Raw genomic sequence first — 15,345 nt, 5'->3', positions numbered from 1 at the left:
ACATCTCCCTAAACTCCTGATTTCTTATCCCATCCATCATAGTATTACTACACATCCATCGCAGCACACGCATTTCTATTACTTCCATCCTCTGTTCGAAAACCTTTATACAGGCCAACATTCGGTCCCATACAACAACGCCGGCCTAATTGCAACGCGGTAAAATTTACCTTTTAATTTTCTCGGGAACTTTTTATCACAAAGCACCCTGGTTGTTGCTCGCCACTTAAGCCAACCTGCTTGTATACGATCAGTAATGTTCCATCAATCTCCTTATTAATCACCGATCCCAAATGTTTAAACTTGGACGTACATACAACAACTTCTCCCCTATGGTCACCTCTGGCTCCCCTATCGATTCTATCCCCACTGAAATTGCATCGCAAGTATTCTGTCTTTGTACAACTTATACGCAACCCCTTACCCTCCAAGGCTTCCTTCCACTCTTCTAATTCACTAATAACCTCCTCCTTTGTTTCTGTGACCAATACTATATCATCGGCGAAAAGCACGCACCATGGTACGGTCTCCCAGATGGATTTCGAGATTTCCTCCATAATGACCGTAAAAATAAAAGGACTTAGTGTTGATCCCTGATGTAGTCCCACTTTACTTAGAAAGGACTGTCTCGTACCCACCGGTGTATATATGTTAGTCAACACTCTATCATACATGTCCTGTATTGCCTCAATGTATTCGTGAAATACCTCTATTTTTTGAGGCTATCCCAAACGATGCTTCGTGCTATGCTATCGTACGCTTTAATTAATACTACGTACAAAAATATATTATATACTAGTTATCAATATATGTTTATATTTAGCCGCTAAGATAAAATTTAGAAAACTCCCGATCTTCATTATAAATATAATACTCCACTGCAAAAATCCCAAACTTAATAAACTCAATGGAATTACCCTGGAATATTTTAACTTTTCATAAATAGATAAATTAATTTATAGTGACATAAACTATATCATTTTCTTCTAACTAGACATTAAATCTTTCTTTGAGAATGAGAATCTGAATAATCAAGAAAATAAAACAAATTAGTACAAATAAATTGTTATATTGAAAACGATCGCCAAATACGTTACGATGCTAAGAACAAACAACAACAAACAAAACAAAGTTTGACAATGTAACTAAAAAGGACACAAAGATTTAAGGAGGTTCACCCAATGATGGCTACGTCCTCCGTGGTGTGTAGTTTATGTTTATATTATATCAAAATGAATACAAACAACACTTCAATATGAAGAATTACAATTGAGATAGAGATAACAAACAAGAAAGGCTATGTGTTTGGCTTAGGGGTTGTGTTTGATGTGTTTGATGTGTGAGTATGAGAGCCCTATTTATAGTACTAGATACATGAAGATGAATGGCTCAAATAAATACATAGTTAATATTGAATAATGAATACTATGAAATAACTCTAGGAACTTGGAAGATCAAAAAACAGCATCCCACGCATATCAGAGAGACTGCTCGACTGAACAGAGAGCTCGCTCGGGTCGAGCGAGAAGTAGCAAAAACTGGAGCATTCTGACTGACCGCTCGACCCACCAAAATGCTCGCTCGGTCGAGCGAATGGGTCGAGCGACCCTACAGCTTCCTCTGACAGAAACTTGATCGAGCATACTTAAATCAAACCTTTACATATTCTTCATTAATCTTCATTAACACCCATAATTCTTCATGAATACTCCACACATAATTACACCCATTTAGTTACCAAAGTACCAAGAGTCACACTCATGAATTCACCCCATTTATGTGCACTCAAGTCACACATTAGTATACTACCACATTAGTATACTACCATTCATAATAATCTCCACCTTGACTTGAGTTCACCCAAGTCAAAACATTCATCAATCCACTGCATAATAAAAATATACACACCTCAAAATGCCCCAAGAGGGCATTACTTCAAGCAAGGAGCTAAACCTACCAAGTCAACACATAATTCAAACTTGGTAGTAGGTAATGACTTTGTCATCATGTCGGCCGGATTTTCGGTAGTGTCAATCTTTTTCAACAACACCCTTTTGTGCTCAACTTCATCCCGGATGAAATTATACTTAATATCAATGTGCTTGGATCTTCTATGAAATTTATTTTGATTTCTAGCCAAATGAATTGCACTTTGACTATCACAATGCACACTTACCTCACACACTTTATTGAACATCTTACCAACAAGACCTTTAAGCCACTTTGCCTCTTTGAATGACTCGGCCACGGCTATGTACTCCGCTTCGGTTGTAGAGAGAGCAACCACATCTTACAGCGATGATTGCCAACTTATCGCCGAACCACCCAAAGTAAACACAAACCCACTCGTGGACTTTCTATTATCTAGATCACCACCATACTCCGAGTCACAAAACCCGGTTAGCTCACTTGAATTTTTCCCATACATGAGACAAACATTTGAAGTATCTTTCAAATACCTCAATAACCACTTTAGTGCCTCCCAATGTCCCTTCCCCGGATTAGACATATATCTACTCACCAAACTCACCGCATGAGCAATGTCGGGTCTAGAACATACCATAGCATACATAACGCTACCAACGTCACTAGTATATGGAATTCTTACCATTTGCTCTTCATCTGCCTTTGTTTGTGGACACAAATTCTTGGACAATTTGAAATGTGAAGCAAGAGGAGTAGACACACCTTTAGCATCATCCATAGAGAAACGTTGCACAACTTTCTCAATGTACTTCCTTTGACTAAGGTATAAGACACCCTTAGCCCGATCTCTCAAAATCTCCATCCTAAGAATCTTCTTGGCTTCACCAAGATCTTTCATATCAAATTCACTTGAAAGCAACTCTTTCAAGTTCTCCACCTTAAACAAAGAACTACATGCTACTAGCATGTCATCAACATATAAGAGCAAATATAATAAAGACCCATCTTCAAACTTCTTAAAATAGACACAACTATCATAAGAACTTCTAATAAAATCATGTGAAATCATAAAGGAATCAAACCTTTTATACCATTGCCTTGGAGATTGCTTCAACCCATACAATGACCTCTTCAATCTACACACATGATTTTCCTTACCGGCTACCTCAAAACCTTCCGGTTGCTTCATAAATATTTCTTCTTCAAGCTCACCGTGAAGAAAAGCCGTCTTTACATCCAATTGATGTAATTCCAAATCCTCCATCGCCACCAAAGCAAGCAATGCCCTTATAGAAGAGTGTTTCACCACCGGTAAGAAAACCTCATGAAAATCAACACCCTCAATTTGAGAGTATCCCTTTGCAACTACCCTTGCTTTGTAGATGGGAGGAATATCACTAGAAGGACCCTCCTTCCTCTTGAATATCCACTTGCACCCCACAATCTTCTTTTTCTTTGGTGCAACAACGATATCCCAAGTTCTATTCTTTGCAAGAGACTCCATCTCTTGCTTCATAGCAATCAACCACTTGCTTGAGTCATTTGAGGCCATAGCCTCCTTGTACGTACTTGGTTCATTTAACCCTTCGACTTTGCTAGCAATGTTGAGAGCATAAACCACATAATCACACTCTTCAATATACCTCCTTGGAGCCACGATCTTCCTTCTTTGCCTAGTTGTGGACAAAGGAGGAGACCTTTGTTGAACATCATCATCTTTCTCATCATCAACATTGGAAGATTCAACCTCCACTTGTGCATCATTATTTACATCATTATAAAAAGGTTTTTCAACATTAGATACAAGCATACTATTTTCATCAAAAACAACATCTCTAGAAACAATTATTTTCTTTGAATCATTACACCATACCCTATACCCTTTTACACCCACTCCATATCCCACAAAAATGCCTTTTCTAGCCCTTGGTTCTAACTTACCATCATTTACATGAATATAAGCTGGACAACCAAAGATCCTAAGACTAGAATAGTTTACCGGAGTGTTGTACCACACCTCTTGTGGCGACTTGAACTTCAAGGCGGTATTAGGTGAACGGTTGATCAAATAACATGCCGTAGCCACCGCTTCGGCCCATAATTGCTTCCCCAAATTAGCTTGTTTTAGCATGCATCTAGCCCTTTCTAACAATGTTTTATTCATCCTCTCCGCTACACCATTTTGTTGAGGACGTCCTGCACAAGTTCTATGTCTAACAATACCTTCATTAGAATAATATTTGAGAAATTTACTATCAACAAATTCAAGACCATTGTCGGTTCTTAAGGTCTTGATGCTCCTACCGGTTTTCTTTTCAATCATCTTCTTCCATTCCAAAAAGACATAAAAAACTTCATTTTTATGTTTTATAAAATAACACCAAACTTTCCTAGAGAAATCATCAATAAAGGTCAACATGTAGCTACAACCACTAAGGGAGGGCATTCGAGAAGGCCCCCACAAATCGGAATGGACATAATCTAAAATTCCCTTAGTGTTGTGAATGGCGGGTTTAAAACTAACTCTCTTGTGTTTCCCATAAACACAATGTTCACAAAAACCAAGGTTCCCAAATTTCTTCCCATCAAATAAACCTTGTTTAGAGAGTTCAAACATACCTCTTTCGCCCATGTGACCAAGCCTCAAGTGCCAAAGTTTGGTGTCATGATCGGACATTGTGCTTGTGGATACATTTGCCGAGCCAAGAATGGTTGAACCTTGAAGAGCATACAAACTCCCATTCAACTTCCCCTTCATCACCACTAGTGAGCCCTTAGCAACCTTCATAACTCCACCTTCACAAGTGATTTTACACCCGATTTTATCAAGAGTACCCAAAGATAATAGATTCTTTTTCAACCCCGGAACATACCTCATATCGGTTAAGGTCCTCACAATCCCATCAAACATCTTCACTCTAATGCTCCCAATCCCAACAACCTTACAAGTAGTGTTGTTTCCCATGGTAACATTTCCCCCATCAAAACTTTCATAAGTTTGGAAAAAAGTTTTGTTGGGAGTCATGTGGAATGTGCACCCCGAATCAAGAATCCACTCATCATTATCTTTGTACCCATGTGTGGCAACTAAAACATCACCATCATCACTATCATTCACATAACTAGCATTAGTATTGCTAGTTCCTTCCCTAGCCTCTTCCTCAAGTTTTTTCTTTAACTTCCAAAAATCCTTCTTGATGTGGCCCTTAAGCTTGCAATAGTTACAAGTTTTATTTTTATTTGGCCTCACGGACTTGGACCTCCCTTTACCTTTGTTAACACTCCCACTAGTGGAACCTTTCTCTTGTGACCTCCCCCTTACAAACAAATCATCACTAGCATTGCTTGGTGACTTTTGTGACAATTGTGTATCAATGAGGTCCCTTTGTGTTAAGGCACTCTTCACATCATCACTACTCAAATTATCTCTACCATAAAGTAGAATTTCTCTAAAATTTTTATAAGAGGGGGGTAAAGAACATAAAAGGTAAATTGCCAAGTCTTCATCATCAAGCTTGACATCAATGTTTTGTAAATCCATAACAATGGAACAAAACTCATCTAAGTGAGGTTTTAAAGGTTTACCTTCCTCCAAGCGTAAGTCGTAGAGTCTACTCTTCAAGAGTAGCCTATTGGTAACACTCTTGGCCATATAGAGTGATTCCAATTTCTCCCATATACTCTTGGTTGTTGTTTCTTTAACAACCTCTCTTAGAACATCATTGGAAAGGCATAATTGAATTGCCGATAATGCCTTAGTGTCTATCTCTTCCCATCTCGATGCGGACATTCCTTCCGGCATATTATCTACACCATCAATGGCCTTATGCACACCACTTTGAATCAAAATGGCTCTCATTTTGACTTGCCATAAGCTAAAGTTTACATTCCTATCAAACTTCTCAATGTCGAGCTTCATTGTAGTCATGATTTTCAAGTAATAATTTCTAAAAACACCGCAGAAAACAACTTGGCTCTGATACCAATTGAAAACGATCGCCAAATACGTTACGATGCTAAGAACAAACAACAACGAACAAAACAAAGTTTGACAATGTAACTAAAAAGGACACAAAGATTTAAGGAGGTTCACCCAATGATGGCTACGTCCTCCGTGGTGTGTAGTTTATGTTTATATTATATCAAAATGAATACAAACAACACTTCAATATGAAGAATTACAATTGAGATAGAGATAACAAACAAGAAAGGCTATGTGTTTGGCTTAGGGGTTGTGTTTGATGTGTTTGATGTGTGAGTATGAGAGCCCTATTTATAGTACTAGATACATGAAGATGAATGGCTCAAATAAATACATAGTTAATATTGAATAATGAATACTATCAAATAACTCTAGGAACTTGGAAGGTCAAAAAACAGCATCCCACGCATATCAGAGAGACTGCTCGACTGAACAGAGAGCTCGCTCGGGTCGAGCGGCTCGGTCGAGCGAGAAGTAGCAAAAACTGGAGCATTCTGACTGACCGCTCGACCCACCAAAATGCTCGCTCGGTCAAGCGAATGGGTCGAGCGACCCTACAGCTTCCTCTGACAGAAACTTGATCGAGCATACTTAAATCAAACCTTTACATATTCTTCATTAATCTTCATTAACACCCATAATTCTTCATGAATACTCCACACATAATTACACCCATTTAGTTACCAAAGTACCAAGAGTCACACTCATGAATTCACCCCATTTATGTGCACTCAAGTCACACATTAGTATACTACCACATTAGTATACTACCATTCATAACATATATGATGACTAATTAGGTTTGGTTCACATGCAGTGGCATAATAGGACGATTTATTAACTTTCTGAAAACCATGATGGGGCCAAAATATGATGGAATTTGTCTGCACAATTTGATAAGGCAGAATTTAACAGACCCAAGACTCCATCAAACACTAACAAATCTTGTTATTCCAACTTTTGATGTTATGTTACTCCAACCAGTTATATTTTCTTCATTTAAGGTAATTACCATATTTTATTAGTTATATATATATATATATATATATATATATATATATATATATATATATATATATATATATATATATATATATATATATATATATATATATATATATATATATATATATATACATATATATATATATACATATATATATATATATATATATATATATATATATATATATATATATATATATATAAAATTAAAGTGTTCAATACTGAAAACATGTATACATGAAGGTCAAATAGTTTACATACTATGGTGGCCATTTTATAAATAATTAGACATTTTTTAAAAGATGTACATATGTGCTTGAAAGGTGTATATATTCGGATGTTATTTCTATAAATAACATGAATGTTTTGTTTCAAAAAAATATGCACACCCTATAAAATCTATGTACATCGTTTGTCATAATACATGTATACCTCAAGTTGTTTTTCAGTTTTCACCAAATTAATTAGTTGTTTTCACATGTTCCTACCTTTATAAGTATGTCATGTATCATTAAAATATATATCTGATTTTTACATGATTTTATTATAGTTTTATATATCAAATGTTTTGTTTTACAGATCCCAAGTCAACCTTCTATAAATGCAAAGCTGTCAGATATATGCATTGGTGGATCAGCTGCCCCAACATATCTTCCTTCCTATTATTTCAAAAATGATATTGGAGATGGAAATCCTATCAGAGAATTCAACCTTATTGATGGAGGAATTGTGAATAATAATCCGGTAAGTCGATATTTATAAAACCAATAAGTCTCAAACTTTCAGCTTGTTGATTAAATAAACTAAGTTTTCGGGTCGGATCAGTTTCGGATCAGGTCAGTTTCAGGTCGGATCACTCTGGGTTTCGGGTAGGTTCACTCTGGGTTTCGGGTAGGTTCGGATTGACCCAACGGGTTACCATAAAACATTAGAATATCCAATCGACTAATTCAACATAAAAAAAATCATTAAAATGTCTATAAAAAATCATTAGAGAAATTACATGTACGATTTTCAAAAAATAGTTGGTATGTCAGGTTCATTTAAGTGCAAGAAAAATAGGGGAATTAATACTTATTTTGAAAGACTTGTAAGATACGCGCTTTATAAAAGTTATTTTGTTTATTATAATTGTAACGTTAGATAAAAATGACGTCAAAATTATCTTCACAATTTTCATGTTGGAAAGATATACAACTAACTAAGTACTTATTTCGTCTTATAAGATACGCATTTTATAATTTAGGGTAGCGACATTCGTTTTTTGAAAAGCTCATTCAAACGTGCAAACGTTCGTATAAATTATATTGATTTGCTTACTGAAATATAGAAGAATTAAAAACTCATTTGACTGATTTAACAAGATACATGTATTCAATTAAGATGATTATAACGTCCTGTTTTTAAAGAAAAATAATTACGATGGCTAAAAAGACGTTAAATACGTGTTTTTTGAGATCTATTGATGAGTTTTAGGGTTCAAGTGATATACTCAATATGTTGAGATACTTTGAAAACTAAAATTTTATTTGAAATGAATTCGAACATTGAAATTACTCTAAAAATTGATATTAAATCTGTCAAAACGGGTCGGTTTTCGGTCGGTTTCCGGTCGGGTCATTTTCGGTCGGGTAATTATCGGGTCGGTCATATTTCGGATTAAGTCGCTTTCGGGTCGGTCGGGTTTGGATTTTGTCGAGTCAGGTCCCGGGTTTATTTTCGGGTCGGATCAAATTTTCCCAGGTCTAATAACAGTGTATAAATCAAGAAAAGTGTTCTTATACAAATTATTGCAAAGCATAAGTTGAATAAATCTATAATGTATTAACAGAGATAAAACATTAAACATGATTTGAATAATGGGGTTGCATAACCTATACAAATCACTTATTCAAGCAATTAATCAAAAATTTTTTATTAAAATATGATAACTTTGAATGACCACATAAATGTCCATATAACAAATTAACAACTCTATTTATCATCAAATAGTAAAGAGAAAATATTAAACATTCACAAGTTCAGCTCAAAACCAAAAATTATAAAATTCGTCAAATAAATACAAAAACAATACATTATAAAAGAAGGAACTAAATAGAAAAATCATAAATTTAGGCGACTAGATATAAAACAAGTAAACTGACAAGAAAATAAAAAGTATTATGATGGTTAAATAATCTATATTACATGTGTGTGCCTTGCTTTTTGCTTAGTTATTGCTGTGATTCGTGCTTTTAATTATCATAAACATAAATAAATAATGCATCCTCCATCCATTCCAAATATTTTGCATGACAACTTTGAAAGATGCACAAATATTCATTTCCAAAAGAAAAAGTTTGGAGAGCTAGAAACCATAAGAGCAAGTAGACACTGATGAAGGTGATAGAATCAGAGTTTTTTCAAACATGAGAAAATCAAAAGAGATAGAGATACCAAGTAAACCTCAACAACATTCAAAATATTTGTGAAGACGAAGGTGTACACAAACTCACAGTTGGTCATATGCTGCAACAAAAAGGAATATGGGAAAGAAATGACAATAAAGTAGTGGAGGTGAAAAAATCAATGCTCGTAAAAAAATAAGGGCTTTCTAAGAAGTTATGAGCAAAAACTATTTTTACTTCGGTGTATTATATAATCGAGACTTGACAAAAGCAAGAAAGAGCATGACACCTTTTGAAGCATGGTCTAGTTATACACTCTCTGTTAAGAATTTTTTTAAAAAAATTGGTCGTCATTGACATTATCTTATTCAAGATCATATTAGATGCAATTTAGATGAACAGACAAGGAATCATCGTAGATATGGAACACATAATTAGAAGAAAAGCAAATTGTTGTTCCTCCTACATATAAGAATGCTAAATCTCCTAGTGCTCCAATTGGAACTTTAATTAGTTCTCTAGAATCAAAATCATAAGATAAGAATGCTACAAGTTCTAGAGGAAATATTGTAGAATTTATATAATAGACTTCTTGAAGTGGATGAGATTGAAGATAGTCATGCCACATAGTAATCATTGAACCGACCAATTATCATGAAGCAGTTTAGTATAGAATGGAAATTTATCATGGAAAAAGAGGTTCCAATGATTTAGAGGAATGAAACATGAAAACTTATAGAGAAGTCACCTCATAAGAAAGTCATTGGAGTTAAGTGGATCTACAAGATCAAGAATAAAATAGATGATTTTGTTTTGAAGTACATATAAAAATAGATTTGTAGTTAAATGCTATTCTCACTAGTTTTAGCATCAATTACAATGAGACAGTTGTACATGTCTCAAGGTATGACACTATTCGAGTATTCTTAGCTCCAAACTTCTCAAAGAGATGAAATGTACATTAAATGGAAGTAAAATTTGTATTCCTCAATGATATCTAAAAGAAGAGAAATGTGTTTAGTAGCCTAAAGGATTTAAAGCAAAAGGGCATGGAGACAAAGTATTAAAGTTGAAGAAAAGCCGTATATGATCTCGAACAAGCACCAAAGGCCTATTACAGCTAACTTCACCTAGATGTAGCAAAGAGACTCCAAAGATATGTGAAGGGAACATTAGACTATGTTATATTATTTCAGACCACGGTTTTAGTCTAAAAGTAGTTGATTTCACAAATACTTATTAGGCGGGTGTATTGATGATATGATCGGAGTCCCTCAAGCTAAAATATTACAGTAGGAAATAATGTATTTTCCTGGTAATCTCTTAATCAAGATACAAAGCCCAATCTACAATAAAAGTAGATTACTATAGTTTGTAAAATTGTAAATCAAACAATATAGCTAAAAAAATAATAAAAGTACGGGTAAAGCATATGAAGCAACTATAGTTTTCCCTTATGTTAGTGATTCAATATATTCAATTACTAAAAACCTATCTTTCATCGCAAGAAGAAGCATATTAAAGCCAAGTATCATTTTAGCAGAGAACCTCAGACTAGTAGCAAAGTCAAGCTAGTTGAGAATGATGGAGAAAATTAATTAGCATACCTTTTTACCGATGCACTTCTAAAGGGTTGTTTTGAGAGGCTTAGAGGGTTGATTAGAGTAAAAACCAAAAGTCATAAGGAAGAGTGTTATTTAACGAGACTTTAAGTATGATTTATTGACCTTTATATGATTGTAAACTCTTAGTATGTTTTAATTAATAAACTACATATATAAGTTTAAATTCATGAAAGAACATGAACCTAAGTAAGCGTTATTGTATGTATGTGATAGAGTAGATGTTGTGACTCTTTAAAGGTCACCATTATTAGTTTGCCAAGTTCAAAGCCTATATAAATGAATCATGTAATGATCAATTTATCACAATAAAAAAAATCTTTCAATTACTTAAATGATGTACTGTTTTTTAAGATTTTTTACATAAATGATAGTTGTTCGATGCAGATTCGAAAGATAATGTGATCTACAAGGTGAAAATGTATCAAGAAAGCTAACCTCATTGGTTATTTTTTTTTCCTAATTGTCATTATTGTTTTTCAATAAAAAATCTTTCACCATTATAGTTGTATAACTAGCGTATTATAAATTATTTTTCATCGAATATTACTATCATTAGATGCTGACTCAGTTGTGTTATTTGTAAAAAAAATTGGGCAAAACACATTTTGGATCTATTTGGGATCTTAGATCCTTAGATTCGGTGGGTACAGATCTAGATTTTTTAATTTAAGGCCCTAAGGATCTAGGCTTAACAAAAGTGAACGGTTTTGGGCCTGAATCTAAATCTGGGTATTGCTAGACCCAACCCAGACTTGGACAATGAACATCTCTAGTTGCAGGTCATGGAGGAGTTGTGCAATTGTCTGGTTGCTTGATTGACTTGTCGATAGGCTTGAGTTTTTTGTTAGCTGTTAAAATAACTATTTATAGAGACAATTACTTAGAGTTTGTTATTATTTATCAACAATTTAATGAAGACTAAAAGTCAAATGACAAATCCTCTTTTTATATTTTTTTAATTTTGGCATAATGTTTAGTATTTTCTATTACTTTTTTCTCGTTTAACCAACAATAAAATCAACTAAAACTCATTAGAATCAGTGTTTGCTATCAAGGGTGAGAAACAAACTTCTAGTTTTTACAAGAGTAAGATTGCAAACATCTACTCTACAAAAACCTTCCCAAAATTTGAAAGTCACTTAATAGAATTATGAAGATGAAATGATGTATATATAAGATATGAAACGGGGATTTTTAAGTGGGACATAGGGTGTATGATGTATGTAAAATATTCACAACATACTTGTTATTTGTGACAGAGAAGAATTTTGATACATATATTCACCCACTACATATTTGATTCTTACTCAAATCTATTTCAACTAAAGTAGATAGAGTGCAAACTTTGCAAAATTTGAGGCACATGTCATCCCTACACAATTCTTTTTCTCATCGAAGGTTTGAACTTTGTTGTTTATTTAATGATTTTTGATTTTAATGAAATAGGATAATAACTTATCCGGAGAAGCAGCATCAATAGATATTTCAACATCTGAGAACTTGAACAATCTTGTGAATATCGGTACAGAATTGCTTTCACATCAAGCCTCCAGAGTTGATCCTGAAACTGGAAATCTAAGTCCTATTTTTAACATGGGCAGTAACCGAGATGTTCTCATAAGGTTTTACTACATCTTTAAAAATCCTTAATTTTTTTCTATGTTAAAAGTTTCTTTCTCTAATCTTTATACTTATGTCGTTTCTTTAGAAACCATGAGAGCGTTCATACAAGAAATGACATGATTTAAAAAGTACGATGGCATATCTACCAATGATGTTACTTTGTTAATTAAAATGTACTTTTTTGTGCAGTATGGCACAACGCCTCTCTGAGGAAAGGAATTTCCGGATGAACCAAAACTGAAAAAAATGAAGAATGTAATCTTGCCAGTTTCCCATCCTATGTTTTTGTGCTTCATTTTTTTGATGTATAATCTTGGTTTATAACACTAAGTAGAGAATATAATAAACTCTATATTCCCTAGTTTTACACGATTGTGAAATAATCATTGTAAATTAATTTAAATAATATTAATACGTTTTAGTTAAGTATGCACATTGTTATTAAGACCCATGATTAATGGAGGTATGCAACCATGAAATATATTATGAAATCCAAAAATAATATTGGATTGTGATGACCGTTGATCTTAGTATTAGGATTTTTGGTTGCATAGAGTAAAGCTACATGAGAGCTCTAAACTAAAAATATTACCAATTTTGAAAGTCGAATTCATACACATTTGTTAAATAAACTTTAAAAGGGGGAGTTAAACCCAAATATTAGAATAAAGGTTACTATGTGTCTATCGGTTAATATGTTGCAAATTAAATATGATATGTGTATCGTTTGTAATTTTATACTTTATCATTTCATTTAAATTTCATAATTGCTTGTAATATTCAAGAAGACAAGGTCCAAGATGATCATGAATGAAGATTTATGGTACCTCAAGGACCGAGCCTAAAAGAATAGTCTTTTGGGTCTTAAGGGCCATATTAGGTTCATATTTATTATTTGCATTTAATTATTTGTTTTTAAAATCCTTAGCCATGTTTATGTTATTTATTTATTTGCATGTTCATTTTTGAATAAATCTATATCGAATGTAGGTCTCTAAATAGTATTGAGTATTGCATTTACAAAACAAAATATCTATAAAAGCCTTTATTATTAACTATAGGTTCTGGCCAAGCAAGGTGTTGCTAATTGGCTTAGGTGAAATGGAGTAAATTTGAGAAATTTACAAGTTTATTTGGTTATGAGCAAGAAAATCATCAAAGAGTTTATGGGTTTTGAAGCAAAAGGATAGGATTTAGATAAAGTGTTATCACCTATCAACCAAAATTACAATAGTTGTAATTAGTTAAAAAGTCTATTTACCTTGATAAAATAATATAAAGAGTAGGGTCCAACTTTACTTATGATTATTTTAAATAAGATCTTGAAATCACTTAATTTACAAGGGACCATTTAAAAAACATTTAAGTTATATATACATATAAGCTAGTGAGAGATGCTTTGGAGAAAAGTGTGAACATCATTGTTGCTCTAATCTCTGTTCCCCAATCTTAATCTTGGCTGTTCTTGGAGTGCTTTCACGGTAGGAAGAGGTAGAGGTGGACGAGGGAGAGGTAAAGCTTCCAATGTCCAGACTAGAAGTGCAAGCGAAAACCCACTGGAATCAACCAAGTCTAAAAACATTGCGATCAACTTTGACACAGAAAGCGAAGTCTGTAGAGGAGAAGACCCAAATGTCTAGAACGGAAAATTTAATACGATCAATTGGAGAATTTGCAAAAACAATTCAGCCAATTGAAGGAAATTTTTGACAAGGTAGACAGAAGTGGTGAATTGAACAAAATAGGTGAACCACAACCTACCGGAGTGACAGATTTCAACACTAAAGCTACCTAAGCAGTTCTTGGAAGGAGAAACTACAATCCAAACTATCTCAAGAAGGTATGCCATTAAAGTATATAGCCCTAGCATTTCTAATGGTTGCCCTATTGTTGTATTGGAATCCCATGACCTTAGTGATTTAGCGAATCAATGGGAGAAAGCAATTGTCTTTTATGTTGTTGGTGAAAACCCTAATCTTTAGGTAGTTAGCGGTTCCATTAGGAAAAATTGAAACCATGTTGCTATGCCAACTATATATCCCCATGATGATGGATACTTCCTTCTCAAATTCCAAAATGCTAATGAAATCAGGGACATCCTATGCTCAAGGCCTTACTTCTTAGGGAGAGCACCCATTATAGTAAAGAACTAAAGCACAAACTTTGACTTCTATTAAGAGATATTATGAGTTATATATGTTTGGTTCCGGCACCCAAAGCTCCCTTTCTATTGTTGGAGAGAAGAATCGTTGAGTCGCATTGTTATTACCATTGGAGTCCCAATGTTTGCAGATGATTGCACTTCGAAAAAACTGAGATAGTCTTATACACGAGTCCTTGTTGAGGTGATATCACTAAACCGTTGGTGAAGCAAGTTAAATATCATAGATAGCACAGGCAAAGAATTCACCCAACTTGTAGTGCCGGAGTGGTGCCCCTTCTTTTGTCCAAAATGTCATAAAGTTGGTCATGTTTGCAAGGAGAATACGAAGACCTTAATAGTCACTAGTGGGACTGAGATAGGAGGGGTTGAGGTCCAACAAAGGCTGATTACCGATACTCAAAAGGGAAACCATAGAGAAGAAGAGGTCCAACATGGGCCAGCTAGCTCTAGCACACTCACAACCTTCCTAGATTAGTTGAAAAAGACTTGCCATAGTGAAAGGGAATAAATTTGCCAAGACAGTTAGTAAGAGCCCTACCAGATCGATTCCATTCCATTATTCCCCTATTGTTATATTAGCTGAGATTTATGATGGGAGGATAACACTAACACAGATGAGAGGGGTAGGATCCC

The 15,345-nt window shown here is 34.2% G+C and overlaps 1 protein-coding gene across 1 annotated transcript in view; it reads left to right on the top strand.

The window, feature by feature from the left end:
• LOC130821460 (patatin-like protein 2) overlaps positions 1–12,789 on the top strand; it is a 15,595-nt gene extending 2,806 nt beyond the window's left edge. Inside the window, exons 3-6 of the mRNA XM_057687249.1 lie at positions 6,726–6,912; positions 7,493–7,657; positions 12,372–12,547; positions 12,738–12,789. Of these exons, the coding sequence (XP_057543232.1) occupies positions 6,726–6,912; positions 7,493–7,657; positions 12,372–12,547; positions 12,738–12,789 (580 nt within the window). The remainder of the gene's footprint in view (positions 1–6,725; positions 6,913–7,492; positions 7,658–12,371; positions 12,548–12,737) is intronic.
• The last annotated feature ends 2,556 nt before the right edge of the window (positions 12,790–15,345 follow it).

Source organism: Amaranthus tricolor, chromosome 8, assembly GCF_026212465.1.
Source record: "Amaranthus tricolor cultivar Red isolate AtriRed21 chromosome 8, ASM2621246v1, whole genome shotgun sequence".
In the NCBI taxonomy this organism is placed as follows: Eukaryota; Viridiplantae; Streptophyta; class Magnoliopsida; order Caryophyllales; family Amaranthaceae; genus Amaranthus; species Amaranthus tricolor.
Note: the sequence above shows the minus strand (reverse complement) of the source record. Positions and strands in the feature narration are given on the sequence as shown.